This window comes from Numenius arquata, chromosome 19 (genome assembly GCF_964106895.1).
Source record: "Numenius arquata chromosome 19, bNumArq3.hap1.1, whole genome shotgun sequence".
In the NCBI taxonomy this organism is placed as follows: Eukaryota; Metazoa; Chordata; class Aves; order Charadriiformes; family Scolopacidae; genus Numenius; species Numenius arquata.
This window is the reverse complement of record NC_133594.1, coordinates 5,862,036-5,880,664: the sequence shown is the minus strand read 5'-3', so window position 1 is coordinate 5,880,664 and position 18,629 is coordinate 5,862,036. Positions and strand designations below refer to the sequence as shown.

The 18,629-nt window shown below is 41.8% G+C and overlaps 1 protein-coding gene across 5 annotated transcripts; it reads right to left on the bottom strand.

The window, feature by feature from the left end:
• Positions 1–10: 10 nt before the first annotated feature.
• Positions 11–16,785, bottom strand: ODF2 (outer dense fiber of sperm tails 2). 5 transcript variants are annotated; one of them, XM_074161252.1, is made up of 19 exons: positions 16,638–16,785; positions 15,132–15,257; positions 14,275–14,445; positions 13,949–14,115; positions 12,780–12,909; positions 12,361–12,492; positions 11,416–11,490; positions 10,406–10,477; positions 9,697–9,813; positions 8,660–8,845; positions 7,701–7,810; positions 6,613–6,748; positions 5,294–5,404; positions 4,990–5,094; positions 4,272–4,430; positions 3,303–3,403; positions 2,597–2,759; positions 2,127–2,252; positions 11–1,385 (listed from the first exon to the last, which is right to left on the bottom strand). In XM_074161252.1, the coding sequence occupies exons 1-19, from the start codon at positions 16,743–16,745 to the stop codon at positions 1,212–1,214; spliced, it is 2,469 nt and encodes an 822-aa protein (XP_074017353.1). In that variant the 5' UTR covers positions 16,746–16,785; the 3' UTR covers positions 11–1,211. The 5 variants fall into 5 exon arrangements, with proteins under 5 accessions (XP_074017353.1, XP_074017354.1, XP_074017355.1 ...); XM_074161253.1 differs by having other exon boundaries at positions 11,416–11,487; positions 16,638–16,745; XM_074161254.1 differs by having other exon boundaries at positions 11,416–11,487; positions 15,189–15,257; positions 16,638–16,745.
• Between the last annotated feature and the right edge of the window lie 1,844 nt (positions 16,786–18,629).

The window sequence follows — 18,629 nt, the reverse complement described above, 5'->3', positions numbered from 1 at the left end:
AGAGGAAATTCCCAACACAACCAATTAAAACACCATTTATTGTTTGTTTTACCATAGCACCTTTAGGACTTTTAAAAAGTGTTATACACACACACAATGCAATCACAGAACTCTCAAAAAACAATTAACTTAGAAAACCTTTATGACAAATACTGCCCAGTAACCGCACATAAATAGGATATAAAAGAGATAAAAAGAGTATTTATTTTTGCCCCCATAAGAACCATTTACTGGAAAGAACAGGGCAGATGAGTTTTAGGGACTCAGCACAATGAAGACCTGATTTTCCAGGAGAAGGTGGAGGCTGGTTGGATGAAGAAATTGAGTATCTGTAGCTGCTCTTTAATTGGCTTAAGACTAAGTCAGTATTTCCTGCACACCCTGAACTCGTGTGGCATTCACAGCAAGACCCCAACTGAAGTGTTACTGCGGTTAAACCGCAATCTTTCCTTTGAATTCAGATGGTTTTGGCTCAGTCCTGGGCATATTCAGGATCAGGAAAGCAGGGTGAGAGGAGTAAAGCAACATTAGCATCACACTCGGAAACAAAGGTAAGAATCAGAGAGTATACAAGAATCAAGTAAAATTAAAAAAAACCAAAATCATTATTTCTGGTATAAAACTGTTTATAAACACTGTGGCTGTTCAGGAGATAATCTCTTCTAAGTGTAGAGTCCAGGCACTTAAGCTATTTTCAGCTTCACACATCTGGTGGGTGGACCCTCTCCCACCATCCTATCGTTCAATGTATCAATATAATGTTCAATAGTTTGAAAAAAATATAAAAAACTCCCATAAACGAAAAGCCCCACATGATCTACCCGACACAGAAACGGAGTGAAAAAAGAAGCATGAAAAGGAAAAGAGCTCTTATAAACATTAACATGCTCAACAAACCACTGACGGGTTAAGAGCTGAAAACATCGGGACCTTAGAGGATGAAAAGGACCTTTTCTGTCATATGCAAAACCATCTGGTTTTGGGGCACAGTTTATGGTGTAACGCCAACCTCTAACACCAAACCACTATTGTCGATACCCTACACTGAGGACAGATGTCACCATCGTGTTCTTGTCTCACGCTGCAAGAAAAAGAGGAAAACTTCTCCTAATAGCGACCCTGAAATGCCAACCTACTTTCCAAACACCGTATGGCTTTGAAATAGGGCTCCTTCTGTGCTTAGAAGCTGAGGTGCAGGGAGAGGGTTGTCCTCATGGAGAAGAACGAGAGCGGCTGGGGGAGCCCAGCAAGGCACTTTCTCCAAAAACATTGGCATAGGAAGACTTGAGGAACTGGACGTAGTTTTGCATGCTGCGGTTGGTGCTCTCCGACTGCTCCAACCGATCCTTTAAATCCTGTAGGCGGCTTTCATACCGGCGCTCTGCCTGCGCAAAGAAGCACAAATCACAGGCTGAAAGACAGCAACATTCACCCTATTCACAGTAAAGCTGCTCCCAAAACATGCCGAGGATGGCAAGAATTAGCACAGCAGTAGATGACATTACCCTAGATGGTGCTGTGATATTTATAATTTGTTCTGCTCGTTTCCAACTCCATTCAGCAACCCGCTGATAAAAACAGGAGACCACACAGCTAATCAGCGTCAGGCTTTTAAAACTGATTAGCTGTAGTTATGGGGAATTAAACACACTCTTTTCTGAAAAGCAGCTTGACCCGATCCATGTGCCAAGCAGATTCCAAGTAAAACTCAAATAAACAAGCAGGGCAAACAGGACATCATGAAAAGATTTCCCTTCTTTCTTTTAGAAGAAACCCTTTCCTCTAGAAGAGAAATTGCATTCTCTCCCAGAAAAACAAGCACAGTAAATGAAGCTGAAACCTGTCCGTGATATCCGGTGCGAATTTGAATGTAAGAAAGGTCTGGTTCTTTTCTTACAGACACGTAAGTCTTGAGTAAGTTCATTCCAATCATTGCTGTAAGTAATAAGCAAAGGAGAGCCCGCATTCCTGAATTAGTGACATAACAGACATGTCATATCACACATCTGTCACGGACGCACATAACAACACTTCATGTTCAGACACAGCTCTGTGTGACTTTTGCAGCAATTTATAGGACCTTGACACCACCAGCACAGCAAGAGCGTCCCTTCCAAGTCACTCACATCATCTTTGCTCCGGCGCAACTGGTTCAGCTCTGTTTTATTCCTACTCAGCTGGGTCTCCAAATCCAACATCTTGGACTGGGCTACCCTCTCTCTAGATGCGGCTCGTTCTCGAGTCTGTTCCACCTACATGTGACAACAGAACAACAACTTTGTTAAAGGGTGTCTATCAAAGAATGATTTTTCCCTACCCCACTGCCCACAAAAGCCCTGTAAAGTTTAATTGGACACATTGTCATACAGAAGTAGCAGCTCAGTTTTGTGCTTTCCTCTCTTCTGTTGCAAACTGGAGCGCCGGGTTCAGTTTTTCAATGGTTTAAGTACATTTTATTATTTGTATTTCACTGCACATGATGATTTTCATTAATTTGGTCATAGGCTGAGGAGGTATTTTCAGCATTCTCGCTGTTCCCTTTTTACAGTCTGGGTAGTTTTGGGAAAATTCACACACACACAAAAAAATGACTTACTTGTCTTTTGGCATCCTCAATGGCCATCTCCAGCTGACGTGCCAAAGAGCTACATTCACGGGTCTTCTCCTCTAACCGCAGCTGACACTGGTGGATCGACTCCTCACGTTTTGCTATGACCTGAAGGAATTCTATGTTCTGGGCGCTCGTTGTCTCTAGTTTTCTAGATTAAGACAATACAGGAAGAAAAACCTATTCATTTTAAATGGAGTGTGTTTCAGTCTGCCTTTTTATCAGGTCCTGACTAGGCTGGCAATAAATTCTATTCCCCCTTGAAAGGCGAGAGCCCCAAGAAACACTTCTCCATTTCTCAAATCAAAATTTCAAAGACTGAAGGACACACAGAGTATTCACATACCCGCGTTTTACCAGACATTGTCACTAAAAGGAATTTATAAACATGAGTAAAAACACTGTAATATTCAGTAACCTCAAAACTGTCAGGCTAGATTGGACCAGGAGCTGGTTTATGTGCTGTGTAAGTCATCATCCTTTTTAACAACATTCATAAAAGGTGCTGCAAAAAACTGTAACTCTCCAGTGGACAGCTACTGATTACAGATCCTTGTGGGATAAGAAATGCACAGAATCCTGGAGGCACGCGGGGGACTGGAACAAGACTGAAGCTGTTTCAATCCCCTGAAAAAACAATGGGAAGAGGATGAAGTGGAAGGTTAAAAGAACAAGAAAGCCTAATATTTCTGACCTTTCTAGTTCCTCCACCTTCAAGGTGAGCTGCTTTTTCTCCTCCTGGGCAGACTGATACCTCTCTCTTGTTATCTCCATTTTGTCCCCCTGGAGCTCAATCTAAAAATTACAGTAAGTAGTTACTTTACAGAGTAGTCAATACACCCACACAACCAACCACCTAAAACTCTCCAGAAGGAAACATGTTCAATTCATAACTCCCGGAGAGCCTCAGAAAAGGAAGAGTGGATAGAAAAGCAAAGCGCCAAACATCCACTTTGCCGGTGCTTGTAGTTAATGTTTGGAAAGGTATGAGAAAATTCTTCCATGCTGCAAATGAAAAGCGAGGTCCGTAAGCACTTATATGCAGAGCAGCCACCTGTAAGTACAGCGAAGCACATACATTAAAAGCAGCCATATACATGACAGCAGCCCCCAAAGGCATTAGAGCCAGGAAGGTTTATAATTCTAAGCCGATGAGAGTAAAGCAGTCGGATCGCGAGGATCATTCGCTGTTTGTCTTGAGGGATGGTTGTAGAAGTCATGCCTGTCTATAATTATCCTGCAATACCTACGCAGTCCTTCTGGGACAAAAAAACAGGAACTGGGAAAACAACCTGAAATCAGGGTGAGAAAACAAGGTGGAGACAGCACTATTAGCAGAAAACAACAGGAGGGAAAGCTGACAAGACGATGGAAGTAACAGAAGCGAGTGTCGGCATTAGCAAGTGCTGTCACTGCTGCTACTCAAGTCCCAATAAGGTTCTGCGTCAAGGGATGACAAACCTTTCAAACCGTAAGGGATGTTACCTGCTACGCCGCTAATTTCTCGCACAAAGACATAGCACACACCTTTATTTTGCAGTGCACATTTAATCTTTTCAAAAAAGAACAGAGATGAAGTTTGAACCTTCCTCTGATTAGAAATTCATCTCGGTGTCAGACTTGTGGATTGCAGTGCTGCAGGTATTTTCTGCCAGTCCCTTACCCGCTGACGAAGATCTGCAATCATGACAGAGAGGTCCATGTTCTTCTTCTCGTAACTCTGAAGTTGGTCCTGACATTCTGCTAGCTGTGTCTCCGTGATCTTTAGGATCTCGGGCAGCTTTTCCAGTTCAGCAAGCTGGCTCTGGAACTGCTTACGTGCCTACAGTCAAAGAAGAGAAGATGAGGAACTTTCAAATGTTCATAATGTCAAGACTAAAAAAATTCTCTACTTCAAGGAAGCTTTGTTAGTCTGCAACCATGATGACACTGTGTGGATATTTGGCCAGTGTTGGAGTTCAAAGCCTAAGGTCTTCTACTCCAAAAGGCTTTCTCTTAGGATTTGGCATTCCCTACGGATGGAGTGAAAATGAGTTAGTATTTTGGATCCTGGGCTTCAATTTTACTAGAAGTATGAGCTCTTTTTTGAGGACAACTGTTCCACATCAGACAATGGTGTACACCACTGTTCTAAATCACTATTTCTGCAGCAAAGGACACACTAAGCAATTTAAACACTTCTGAAGAATGCCAGATAGTAAAAAAGAAAGCTGCTAAATGTTCAATAAATTGTGCAGAATGAACAAGTCCTGAGAAAAACTGCTGGAAAAAGTAAACTCAGATAAGATTTTTATTTCCTATTCACAGCCATTTTTCACTCCATTCAGAACATTAAGATACATGAATATCTACAACATATCAGTCTTTAGAGGAATAGTTACCAGTTCAATCTCCTTGTTCATTTCATCTTTTAGTGTCCTGTTCTCTTTATCATACTCCTCCAGTTTTGCTGCCGCTTCATCTGCTTCCATTTGGGTCTTCATCACCTGGACATACCAAAAAGCCCACAAACTTTAGCTATTATATATAGTTTTCAACAAATGTGCAGTGCTTTAGAGTAACTAAAACTGCTCAAGGATCAGCAACAAGAGCAAACAAAGGGTTAAGGCGTTACAGAATAAACCACAACAGCAAAGGGAGAAAATATGTTTCTGTAAGGGCGGAAGGTTTTGATAAAATGCCTACCTGTGACTTGTAGCTTTCAATCATCTCTTCATAGCTCTTGACAGAGTTCTTGAGCTGCTGCACTTCCATCTGTGCTTGGTTCAGCTTTTCCTCCATTGGGATGACACTAGCCTGAAAAAAGAAAACATCTTTCCTCGAGCACTTGGAAGTAACTGCCACACCAGCTGTCTAACACTGTCTAGATTAAGAAAAAAAGACTTTTGTCATTGTAAGTTGGCAAAACTTTCCAGACTTCAGTGAATTGAGGTGCTGGAGTGGGTCCAGAGAAGGGCAACGAAGCTGGTGAGGGGTCTGGAGAATAAGTCTTATGAGGAGAGGCTGAGGGAGCTGGGGGTGTTCAGCCTGGAGAAAAGGAGGCTGAGGGGAGACCTTCTCGCTCTCTCCAACTCCCTGAAAGGAGGGTGTAGCCAGGGGCGGGTCGGTCTCTTCTCCCAAGTCACAGGTGATAGGACAAGAGGAAATGGCCTCAAGTTGCTCCAGGTGAGGTTTAGGTTGGATATTAGGAAGAATTTTTACACTGAAAGGGTTATCAAGCATTGGAATGGGCTGCCCAGGGAAATGGTTGAGGCCCCATCCCTGGAGATATTCAAAAGATGAGTTGACACGGTGCTTGGGAATATGGTATACTGTTGGTAGGGTTTTTTTGTTGGTGGTGGTTTTTGTTTGTTTGTTTGTTTTTTGTTTTTTTTTTTTTTAAGGTTGGACTAGATGATCTTAAAGGTCCTTTCCAACCTAGGCGATTCTGTGATTCTGTGAATTGCCACAAATTTACACCAGCAGAGCACAGAGGTTTGGGATAGATGTGCAACCTTTCCATTTGCCTGAGCAGACTGTGCTACTTGGATTACGGCCACTCCTTATTTGGATCAATGCCTAACTTTCCAAGAAGAAAATTTTGTAGGTCACCTACAAGATCACCAGTGATAAGAGAGATGACAGGAGAAATAGGGCAGGTTTTTTTTTTTTTATTCTGGAGATTACCATTCTTTCTGCGTGAGCTAGTTGTAAATTCTGTGGCCAGCAGTGTGAAGATGTAAGGACAAGACATAAGATCCCAGCTGGAAGAAACAGCACTTGGATTGGAGAGACTCCTAGCCAAAACATGGAAGAAACCCAGTCCTCCCAGAATGTTCACTTTCTTTCTTTCTGTCTCTCCCCAGTATACTTTCCTGATCATACTCAGGTTATGGTAAAACTGGTTTTAAACTAAACAGCAGCAATGGTTTCAATTCAACTCTGTCCTCAGAGGCCAAGCAGCTTGTTATAATTTCTCCTTGTTTTCCCTCGCACTTCAGCTTCAAAGCCCTAGAATCACTGACCTTCAGCCTTTCATTCTCCATTTTGAAAGAAGTGTTCTCTGTAGTCTGTCGTTGCAATCTCTCCACCAAAGCTTCTCTGTCCTCCCGCATCCTGTCCTCCAGGGTTGCCTGCTGTTCCAGCAAGTCTGCAACACGGCTGCCATACAGAAACAAAATTAATCCTTAAGTGACAAGAAAGAATAAGACTCCTAACACTTGAAAATGAGCTTCAGAAACGTGGCTTTTCTCTATCCTTTTACCTTCCTCCTCCAGTCATGTGTGCACACCTATCCGTTACACTGTTCTACTACCTCAATCTTCTTAGCCTGATGGAAATTAACTTGAGTTGTCCCCTTGGAGCTCAAACACATCGCCTCCAAGATACACGGGATAAAGAGCTACCTCTCTTTTGTCTCGTACCTACGTATTTTTTCCTGCAGCAGCAACTGTACTGCAGTGATACCAACACACTTATTTACTTTCACAACAAAACTGGCATGAACTATACTGCCTATCTCTTCTAATCCCTTCCATTCACTGAATTTTTCACTGAATTTCATTGAATTTTTTAGAGTTGGAAGGGACCATAAAGATCATCTAGTCCAACTCCCCTGCTGAAGCAGGATTGCCCAGAGCATGTCAGAGCATGTTACTCAGGACTGCATCCAGGCGGGTCTTGAAAATCTCCAAAGAAGGGGACTCCACAACCTCCCTGGGCAGCCTGTTCCAGGGCTCTGGCACCCTCACCGTAAAGAAGTTTCTTCTCATATTTGAGATTCAAGTTTCTCAAACAGATTTCAAAAGAAGAATAACCTTAATCATTTCAAAGCATTACAAAATGGCAAAGGAATAGAGTTTTAAGGGTCAGCAAACCCTAAAAAGGCATGTCCTTGCTGTAGCAAGTCAGCAGCAGAAGCCATCTCTTTCCTTCTCTTGATCTCTCCAAACTGTGCTCTAGCCCTTAGGCCGTGCTGGTTTTGTTTGGATATTTACAGGCAATCCGATTGAATTATTTAAATTAATGCAATTATCAAATTAAATTAAATTATCCTTGAACTTAGAACTAATCCCCGCTCATGCCAGTTTCTCCACACTAAGTTTATTTTAACCTGTTCAACGTAACAATTTCCAGTTCGAGGTCACTCTTGTCCTTTACTACTTTGTTGCAGCGATTCCTCCAGGATTCCAGAGTGGACACTGCGTCAGCAACGTAAGTGTCCTACCAAACAAGAGAAACACATGAGGAAAAGTCACAAAAACATCACTGGACACGGGATATGCAGACAATACACAGAGATGCTGATATGGGTAAGCATGATACGCGCAGAGACTTCACTAAGACTTTTAAAATACTGAGGATAAGTATTTATTTTTATTCTTCCTGCTACTTCCGAGAGGGGTTCTCCAACACTACTGTCAGCCAACAGATGTAACAGCAGTGAAAGAGGAATCAATCCTCTTCTGAAAGCAGATGAACTATAAGAAATACAAAGCATGGCTAAGATTCTACTAGTGGGTCCGGTCCCTGGAATTCTAGAAACAAGGGAGAAAACAAAAATTCCATTCTGATTTGTTTTAGTCCTAGTTTTCTACTAAAGCAGTTAGTTTTCTACTAAAACTTAAAAGTTTTCTACTTTTTCTTGATAGCCTTCAGTCATTTTTCAACAGGAAATTCTAGTACACCTCTAAGTCTTTGCACTTTTCTGCTCTGACTAGTTTCTTGATTAACAACCAACTCTATTCAGCATTGTCAGCCAAAACCACAAGGCTTTATTTTATTGGCTTTTGTCAACTCTCAGAAGGTTAGAAAGAGCCAGGTGAAAAATCAGATCTGCTAGTTTAGAATGATATAAGTTACTGCGTGTCCTAAGTTAAGGACATGCAGCGAATATAGTGACAGCTGAGAAAACTGGATTTTTTCTAAACTTAGCATAAATGGGCCAAAGCATCAAGACAGAAATAAATCTCATTAGTTGAAAGCAGAGACTCTCCCCAGGGCTGCTCCCAGAAGTCAAAGATTTAGATGCATGACCTGAAATGAGGTCTCTCCTCCTGTATTCTCAGGTACCTTTTCTGCTAGCTGGACAGTCAATTGCTCCGCGTACGCTTCACTTCGCTCTGCCCGCTCTTTCTGTGCACGCATGGCTTTCTTCAGGGCCTCTTTATCACGGTCTGCCTTCTGCTTTAGTTCTTTCATCTGTTCCATGGCATGTTCCATCTCTGCCTTGTGCTGAGCTTCACTGCGCTCCAGATTCTGCAGTGGGACGGGGGGGGAGCAAACACACATGCGGAATAATGCCCTTAAACCTGCATACCCAAATCAGCAACTCATTTCCTACAAACAGGGGAGAGAGCTGGACATAAACCCCCAAACTTCAGCCTGGAGCTACTTGCAATCACATTCCACCTACACAATCCTGTCCTAATGCTGACAGACACGTTAACACGACATCTTCCTTTCTTTCCAGGAGTCCTTTCTTCTTTCATAAGCTGCTCTGTAGAATACTGATTTCCTCACCTCTGCTACTCTTTTGATCTACCCGAAAACATTCTCTTTATTAATTGAAATGCTCGCATATAACAATGTTACTTTATACAGCTATATAGTTTAACAGAATTAAAGCTCTTCTGAACCATTAGCACATATACGTTCATCATAACCATCACAACATCAACAGATATGTTAAACGTAAGAGTTTCATCAAGATAAACCAGGGGAACTTTCCCTCCTCATTAATACTGTAGAAAGCATGCGTGAGTGTGATCAAACACAGGAATCCATGGCACCATGCTTTTCCCAGAAAGCAAATTAAATAGTTTACGATCTGTCTTGATGCTTGACTAAACCAAAGCCATCTTTTAAATAATTATATAGTAATTAACTTAGGAAAAAAAAATAAATCTAAATAATAAATGCACATAGACCTCAAGGCTACAATTTTGCCTCATGCATCAAAACTGAAAAGCTTTCTCTTTTCTTACTTCATTTGAAAAGCACAGTGTGAATTAATGGCATAAACATTAATTTTGCTACTTCCCCTGTCAGCCAATTCCGTTCATGACAGTAAACGAAGAGACCGTCCGCCAGGCCCACTGAAAACATACCCGTATCTGTACAGTCAGGCGGTTGTTCTCAGCCTCTTTGTTTCGCAGCTGCGCTTGTAAATGGCCTCTCACGGCCTCCATAGATTTGGAGAGTTCGCATGCTGTCTTTGCCTGGTCCTAAATTAGAAGCACCAAGATACACACCTTTTTCCTCAACAGGCTAACAGAAGGAACACTTTGTAATATGTTAACAGTCTCAGATTTCTCCACTGAATGATCTCCAGCCACCTCCACTTTCCTCAGATGGACCCTCACAGCTCTTCCACACCAACAAAATGGGGAACAAATGAGTAGCCATTTATTTTACATCAGATGCGAACGACTGGCCTGGAAGATTTGTTCTAGGGCAAAACATCCTTCATATCTGGGCTCTTCCACTACATTCTCCTTCTACTTCCTAAACAGAGGAACAGACTGGAATGTGACATCAGGAACCAACAGGATCTTCAACAGAAAGTTAATTCAGTGATAAGCCCAAGGGAAAGAGAATACTACCTAATCAACCTTGTGATGGATGTCTTATTAGCAGAACATGGAATCCAGAACTGTGTGGGAATAGGTAGCTGTCTGTCTAGTTTTATAAGCAAGCCAGTCATCTGATCCTTTAAAAAGTAATTGTCTGCAAATACAACCCCATATTTTGGGCTATCTGTGCTTCTACAGAACTGGAAGGTGGAGCAGGGAGGGGAAAGCAGAAAAAGGAAACTACCTTTTCTGTCTGTATCTGAATGGTGAGACTGTCCACTTCTTCTTCTTTCTCCTGAAGCCTCAGCTGAAGTTCCTGGAAAACAAACACCACTCAGATTTTAAGTAACAAATACGTTTAGGTTGGCAGGTGGAGGGAAAGAGGTGTAACTGCCTGCCTCCCGAGACCCCCTCATCCATGGCACGCTCTGGTATCCGCAGCAACAGCATCCTCAGCCCCAGAAAAAACAGTCTGCGTCCTCCTCAAGCAGAAAGCAAAACGGCTACACGAACATTTGTGTAGCAGGGCACAGGATACCCAGTCAAGAACGAGGACCTGACAGGACTCCACAGACAAAAAGGGGCATTTCCTATGTCTCACAGCAAGTTTTATAATTTCCGTCAATGTAAGAACTCCTTTCTCAGTTTACAGATAAGGAAATGAACAAAGACTGGCACCAGGTCACTCCCTCGTTCGCTGACAGATGAAAATCTTCCTAGTGCTCTTCTATCTTTAAGCATAACATGATAAACATACAGAAACAATAAGATGATTTCCAAACTGAAGAATTCTATCCTGACTGTCAGGGGTATTTTGATGGTAGATTTTCTTTTTCTCTTCCACCCACAGAGTTTTCTTTTTAAAGTAAAAATGTAGTACACTTCTTGCTTTGTACATTCAGTACCATAAGAAAAAATAAGTAGAATCATTTGTGCTTGAATTGAACAACATAATGAGAACAAGCTTAAGTTTTCCTTTGTAGCTGAATGCTGTAAATCCTAAAGGTGGTCTTATATGTAGGTCTCGGTTGTGCTATCCCTATTCTAAGCCTCCGTATTTCAAAGGCTATGAAAATCTATCCACTTCAAAATATAGGTTTTTAACCAGAGGGGCAATGTAGTGGCTCTGATTACCACAAAAGCCAAAATATTTTTAATTGGTCTAAAAGACAGTATAAGACTTGATAGGCTACTAATTTCAGATATCTCTGCTTTATCAGAGAAAGAAAGAGAGGTATATTTTGGTTTGCTTACTATTTTCTCTGCATCTGAGTCAGCCAGCCTTTTCAGCAGTACTCCTTGACGCTCCAATATCTTCTGAGCACCCTTCTACAAAAGAAATGCATGAGAAAAATGGCTAACTGAAAAGTCAATTTTATACAGATTCTTTAGATGGAACTGGGCAAATCAACTGTTTCCCCCCCCGGTTGCAGCAGCAATTCTCAGAAGATACCCAGAAGCATCAAATTTGCTAAATATTTCCCATATCATCACTCAGCTTTTCCACTCAGAAAAGCTTTTCCACTTCTCAGTCAAAGATTATAATAAAAAGCACGATGGCAATTTAAGGCCTTTCAGAGCTCTCTCACTACTCAGTGAAAGTCAGGTGGAAGAACTCAGTCCTTTTATCCAGTCTCCCTGGTGGCTGAAATAACCACTAGCATCGGCCTGTGTTTGCTCAAATGGAACATAAAGTACAGGAAGAATACCAGCTTAATTTCTGTATTGCTCTTACAAGCAATATAGGATTGTTCTGCACAAGAGGTACAGAATTGTTTCAATTTCTCTATTATTGCTCTTACAGGCTACAAAAATAAAAGTTGTGAACATCCTTAGGCCCTCACTAGCTGAGGCCACATCTAGTCCTCAGACTTCAACCAATGCAGCTGCAGCAGTAACATTTCAGATGAACACGATCAGCAGATACAGCCGCAATCAGATGAGAAAGGGCTGGCAAAACAGTAGTACCTACACATTTTAATGCAGTCAAAGACCTAGATGCTTTAACATCCCCACAGCAGAATCTACTGATGTAGGCAGGGACAAACAAAACTATCCATCCCTTATGACACAAGGTCAACAACAGGATTGGAAAAAAGGAAAAAAAGAGGAGTTAAAAGCTCTCCAAATTCCATTTCAGTTCACAAGACAATACAGCCTTCTGTAATCATCCAAGTCCAAACACACAGGACTGCTCACCTCCCGGTTGTGCTGCTCTCTGAGAAGTTCTCGCAGTGTCCGGTTGGTTTCTTCAAAGGTGCTCAATTTCTGGAGAAGCAGCTCTTTTTGCCTTGTCAGTGAGTTAATGTCTGAGCTGCTGATGTGTTTCTCCTAGGAGAAAAACAACCAAAAAAAGAGGATTGTTCACATGGAATGAACGTGTGAAGCCGATACAAGCATGAGCAGTGCAACTGCCAGCATCACGTGTGCAGAAGGTGACTGGAAGCGGCAAGTAAACACCCTACTTCCAAACAAAACTAGCAAACACCTTAAGCATGTTAAATCCCTCCACTTTTCCTTACATTTTTCTGGATCAGCAACTGTAACATTACATTTTTAAGACAGCCATATAACAGGACAATGTGGTAAAGGTGAGAACAAAAAAGGACAACACCTACAATGTTGAGTCTCCCAATCGTATTTTTCAAGCTATGGATCTGCCTGGCTGCTGCTGCTCCATCCCTTTCTGCCTCGCTCAGCTTGGACATCAAACACTCTTTCTCATGCTGCAAGTAGTTTTTCTGCAGCCTGTAATGAGAAGTCAGCCATCAGAGAAACGAGAAGCTTTGACAGCTGTACCAGCCACTCTTGATTACAGTCGATTCGGTTAAAACTGATAAAAAACCATCAAATCAGAGGATAAAAGCTCCAAACAAACACTACTTAAGATTTACCCTCTTTCAGCGTGGAAGTTATTCTGATAAATACAGTAAGTAGACACCAGGAGCTCACTAGGCCCACAGATATGAAACAGGAATTTTCACAGAGGGGATAAACTGGGCTTATCCCAAAGCCTGCACACACACCTAAACCCAAAACACAATGCTGTGCTTTCCCTGGGCACTGAAGCCATACCAGAAATAGGGCTCCAAATGGCTGAACATAAAACAGGAAAGCACACCAAGATACACAGCTTGAAGTTTTTAGCCAGAGCTTGAAATTCACAGAGTTTTCTGAAAAAGGAATACACGGTATTAACTTCCAAGTGATCTTTCTAAAGGAAAAAATAAAACTAACTCTCTGAAAACACTAGTGTCCCTCCGGAGACACAAACTTCCCTAATTCTTTAGATACAAAGCAGATGCAAAAATGTCAGACTTGAACACCTTCAGGGTCACTAATTAAAAAAAAACATGATTCAGTCCTCTTGGGGGCAGCCGCTCCTCTCTCAGTATGATTTTCACAAAGGCCAAAAATTCTCCTCTAGTTTTCAGCTCCGTGATTATTCATTTGGTGTTGTACCAATATCATCACAATTCAAACAGCATCTCTTAACCTTGAAAATATTAATCGCAGAGCTAGGATGACCCTCCAGTAGGTCACACAAGCCAACTGCTCTTAGCTTCCTCTCAGACTAGTTTTTTCCATTCCAATAAAGATGCTGGAGCCCTTCTCTGAAGTCCCCCTTCTAAAAGGTGACCCAAAAAAATCCAAGAACATCACTTCTTCAGCAGCACTGCAACCCAGGGTACAAACTGCGACCTCAAATAACGTTAGCAATAAGGGAGGTAGGTGCCCTGTAAGTACCACTGCTTGCAGTAGCAACGAAGAACTGGAGCTTTCTTACACAGTCAGATCTTTCTCTTCCTTTATGCGCTCAATATTGCGCCTGAGCAGGGTATTCTCATGTTCTGTTTCTACCAGCTCTTGCGTGACCTCATTCAGCTCTTCTTTCTGCTCCTCAAGGAGACGCTTTGTCATTTTTTGCTGTTCCTCTTTTTTCTGCAGCTTGGCCTGATGAAGATATTGAAATAGAACTTAAGACAAACCAGGTGCTTTTGAAGTGATACACAGAATCCACATCTTACAGCAGTGAAGCAGCTCTTCAGTGGCACCAACCAACAAAGGACCATGCTTTTTTAAAGACAGCGAGTCTTTACACTGTCTCCTCACCTCATTCTTCAGCGTTCCCACCGTATTCATCAGTCTATCGATCTTCTTCGCGTATTCATTCATTTTGCAGCAAGCAGCACCCTCCTCATCTGTAGAGAGGTCACACAAGCGCAATACTGACACCTTTTGTTCTGAATCTGGAGGTGTCATGTCTAGGCGGTGAGTTGGTCCCTGGTAGAAAAGCAATAAAGAGCATCAGGTTTTTTAGCATAACGTTATAAACGGTATTCTAACCCTAGCTCTGCCAGAATCACAGAATTCTGTGATTCTGTGAAACAGTACTCTAACCCTAGCTCTGCCAAAACCAGAGACCAGATCACATCACTGCAACAAGGCTAGTAAGGAAAAAAAAATGAATTTGTAAACAGCTCTTTCATTTCCATCAGGGAAAGGTCAAGAATTCAAAAAGACTAGAACAGAAAAAGAAAAAAAATAACACAAGTTCAAATTCTCATCTAGGAAGAGCCAGGAACATAAAAGGCAAAACTATCAACCCATGAGAAAGAAAATATTACACAATACTACACAAATGCTCCATGCTTCGGAAGAGACCAAGAACAGCAGCCCTTCGCTGTGCCTCCAGATGAGATCTTGAAGGGGACGAGTAAAACTACAATAAACAAAGAAATGTGTCTGGCTTCTAGAGACAGAAAGGCATGATACAGCCAGCAGCTGCTAATTATTTTCCAATTTTCCTATACTGAAGAGTGAAAGAGACTTACAGAATACACTTAAAATGGATGGTAGGCGACAGAGTAGCCTTCTTTCAGATCAACCCAGCTCTGTCACTACACAACTGCTCTCTTCAACCTCGAATAAACCCGAAAGTTTGTTTTAAAGCACAAAATCAGCCATACCTCCAATCTGCAGGTGGACTCCCGGACAGATGTTTTGCCGGGGGGCATCCAGGGGGCCTTAGTTTTCACACGGACAGATCGGCACATGTTCACAGTATCCCCTTTAATTTTCTGTTTGTGCTTTTGCTAGAGAAAGAGAAAATAAAATAAATCACAGACTTTTTAAAGTGCAATTTTTAGAGCTGCAAAACCAAATGAAAATCCGTTCATACAAAAATACCACGTAGTTTTTCACATGATACATCCGATCAGATGAGCCAGCAGCCATCAGAGGAGGCTGACGCCAGCCAGAAGGAAAGGTTATTGCACATTCGGTTGACAGTATGGCCAGATGCAGTAAATTCTTCTTGTTTATCATGTAGCAGCTGTGTTATATCACTGGGATACCTGCACTTGTGATGTGACGAGAGCCTTACCCAGCAGGGCAGGGTGGGAGATTGGGGCGCTGGGGAAGGAAGTCTTCCCTGTATGGAGACACCCAAAAAAACCCCGCAATACAACCCATTCATGTGAAGAAGGAAAAACCTGAGAGATTCCTTCTCCATCCCAATTCACCTCACAAAAGAGCAGCTCTATCATTTGACAACAGCACTACCAGAGAAAAAAAGAACAGTGCAGTGTGGCTGGTTATGAAAAGCCCCTGAAGGGTTTTCCCTGCTTTGCAGTCAACTAACAGATCTGCATTTATTTGTATTGAACTCAGGTGCTTTAACTGAAAGAAAGTTAGTGGTTTTGCACAATTCTAACCTTAGAGAAAAATCAGATATTCTAAATATTCTCTACAGGCAATTAATTAACAGGAGTCATTGATTTTACCTATCCCATTTGATATTTGCCATTAGCAACAAACACAAAATTAATAGAGGGCTTGGAACAGGATGTCTGCACATAAGGAAGAAAGAGCTAGCAACTTCCATCATCTTTTGAGAACAACTTTACACAAACATCCAGCTACAAAAGAGGATATGAGATAGCTGGAAACTCAACTTCAGCATTGCCTTCCACCTGCTGTGGATATGGCTATGACGAGATCCCCTTTGCCGCATAGCTCAGTGGACCAAGAAGGTGATTAATGCCAAAAGATGGTTTGAATCCAGATTATTTTTTTCTAAACATGTTTATTTTAAGATGGAATTTGAAATGCCTAGATATTACCTTTCCCCAAACCTTTCCTCTACAAAACCAGCAATGAAGCCAAAGAAAAAACATTATCAAGACACAAATCCAGGAAATAAAAACGAAAAACAAAATTCCCCCAAACCACATGACACTGGAAGCAACACTCCTCACAAGCACACACTTGAACATGAGAAGTAACTTTCTATATCATGCTTAAATCCCCTTAAACACAGAAGACGTGGTACTGAAAATTCACCATTGAATATGATTTCAAGTCTTACAGTTCTAATACAACGGTAAAACAGACCTTGAAGATTTTGTGGTGCTTCTAGGACCATTCACCTTCCTCTTTGTAGCCCTTATAAACACCCAGCTGCACACTCCTACCTGGCATTTTGCAGGTGTGGTTTTCTGACCCTTTTTAATATGGACATGGACAGGGGTGTTTTCATCCACATGGACGTGCAAAGGGGGAGATGAGGAACGGTTCTTCATGACTCTTCTCCCACAAACGGGAAAGGGTAATACAATGAAAGGAAACCTGTGAATAAGGAAACTGGAAATAACAACATTTCCCTCTGTGCCACAAAGCGACAATGGCCAGCTTTGATTAAAGCCTGAGCTTTCTTTCAGTAGCATCTGCCATTTTGAATTCCACACTATTTTGTCACGAAGTTAGGATTATACACAAGTAATTTCTCTTTTTCTGGTATTTTTTGCTTTTAATATGGTTATTAAAGACCGAATACAGTTGGATTGATAGCAGGCGCCTGTAAGAGTCAGTGGCATTCAAAATCTTAGAGCAAGTGAGCAAATCAAGGGTTCCAGTAACCAGCACAATCTGATTATGAAGAGAAATTCAAAGCGGGGAGAAAAGCATTAACAGTTTAGCTAAGAAAAATCAACAGGAAACAATCAGATCCTTCCATCCTAGAGCGCTAAACCTGTAAACTCTTTCATACGGGTTTAATTTTAAGTGTCTTTTTGAAGTTAAACAAAAGCTTTTGAATCACAGCATTTGTTTATTCTTCAGAAAAAAAAGCATAACCTTAACCAATATCTAACGCAACATGGAAAAGTCTAGAGACGCGAGGTTAAAGTCATCACCTTTGAGCTTGATGCTTCAGTTGAGGTAATGGTATAATGCAATTGCAAATCTTCCAAAAATCCACCAGCAGCACTAATCTGACTGTGGCAGAAAGGTGGGGGGGTTTTGTCAGCTGAGGTAAAATTACTTACAGTTATTCTAAAGCTTTTAGCTCTTCTTGACAGCGTGCTCTGTGCAGAGACTGAAGTCACTTCATTGCTGATGGATGAGGGACACCTGATACAGAAATAGTAAAATGAACACAAACAGGAAAAGGTGCCAACTTCTGAACATCCTCTTCCTTTCGATTTAAGGCAACGTGCGGGCTCAAACACATCAAATGTATGCACCCAGACAACAAAAGTCGATGTGTCCTGGCTTCCTCTGACAAACACGGGATGAGGGAAGGACCGAGATTACAATTCCTTACTTATTGATAATTAAAGTTTGTTTAAACAATGGAAAATGCTTTGCAAAATTATATATGATGGCTTTACCCAGTTACAGACCTTCAAATTCTAACCGCAGTTTTAACCAGTTTCATAAGGAAACAGGTTTGAACAGTCCCAGGCTACCTGTACATGCCCTCCCAAACCCCACACCCTCCTTAAATTCTGCCATTATCGACAAATTCTGTAAAACTCAACAGAAATGTTGAGGTTCTAGTTTTATACAGCTCTGCAGAGTGCAGAGGTGCATCCAAGTTGGCGCTCACGCTGAAGGAAACCCAGCACCACACAGACTCGTGTTGCAGTGGGGTTGCTGTGTGTACTGGTCGGCTAACCAGCGTCACCCACTGAAGTGGGAGTCAGCTACAGCGTGAGCAGCTTCTTGCCTGGTGGTACCTGGGGGATTTGGAAGAAATGAGAAGGAGGGAGGAGGGATCCCCAAAGGACTATCGGGGAGCAATGAAGTCCAACTATTAGAGAGGCAGAGAGGCTTAGTTAGCTAATTTTATGGTAACACCCCTTCCTAATTTGCTACCTAAGAACAAGAAGAATTCTTCGTCTTATACAAGAAGAATCTTGGGGTAATACAGTACTTCTGCTAATTTAGATCACTCTTTACAGCTCGTTGGTTAATTTGTCAGCTTGCCAAGGTTCGTGTAATAACCTACTCTAAATAAAACAAATAATACTTCATCTGTTTTTAATTAGCATGCATTTAAGACAAAACATAGCTGTATATCATGTCAGATTTATGAAAAGTACAGAGGGGAAGACACAGCCGCACATCCCTACATCCCTTGATCAGGAAAGGGAAGCGACAGTTTCCTGAAGGACCGGGAAACC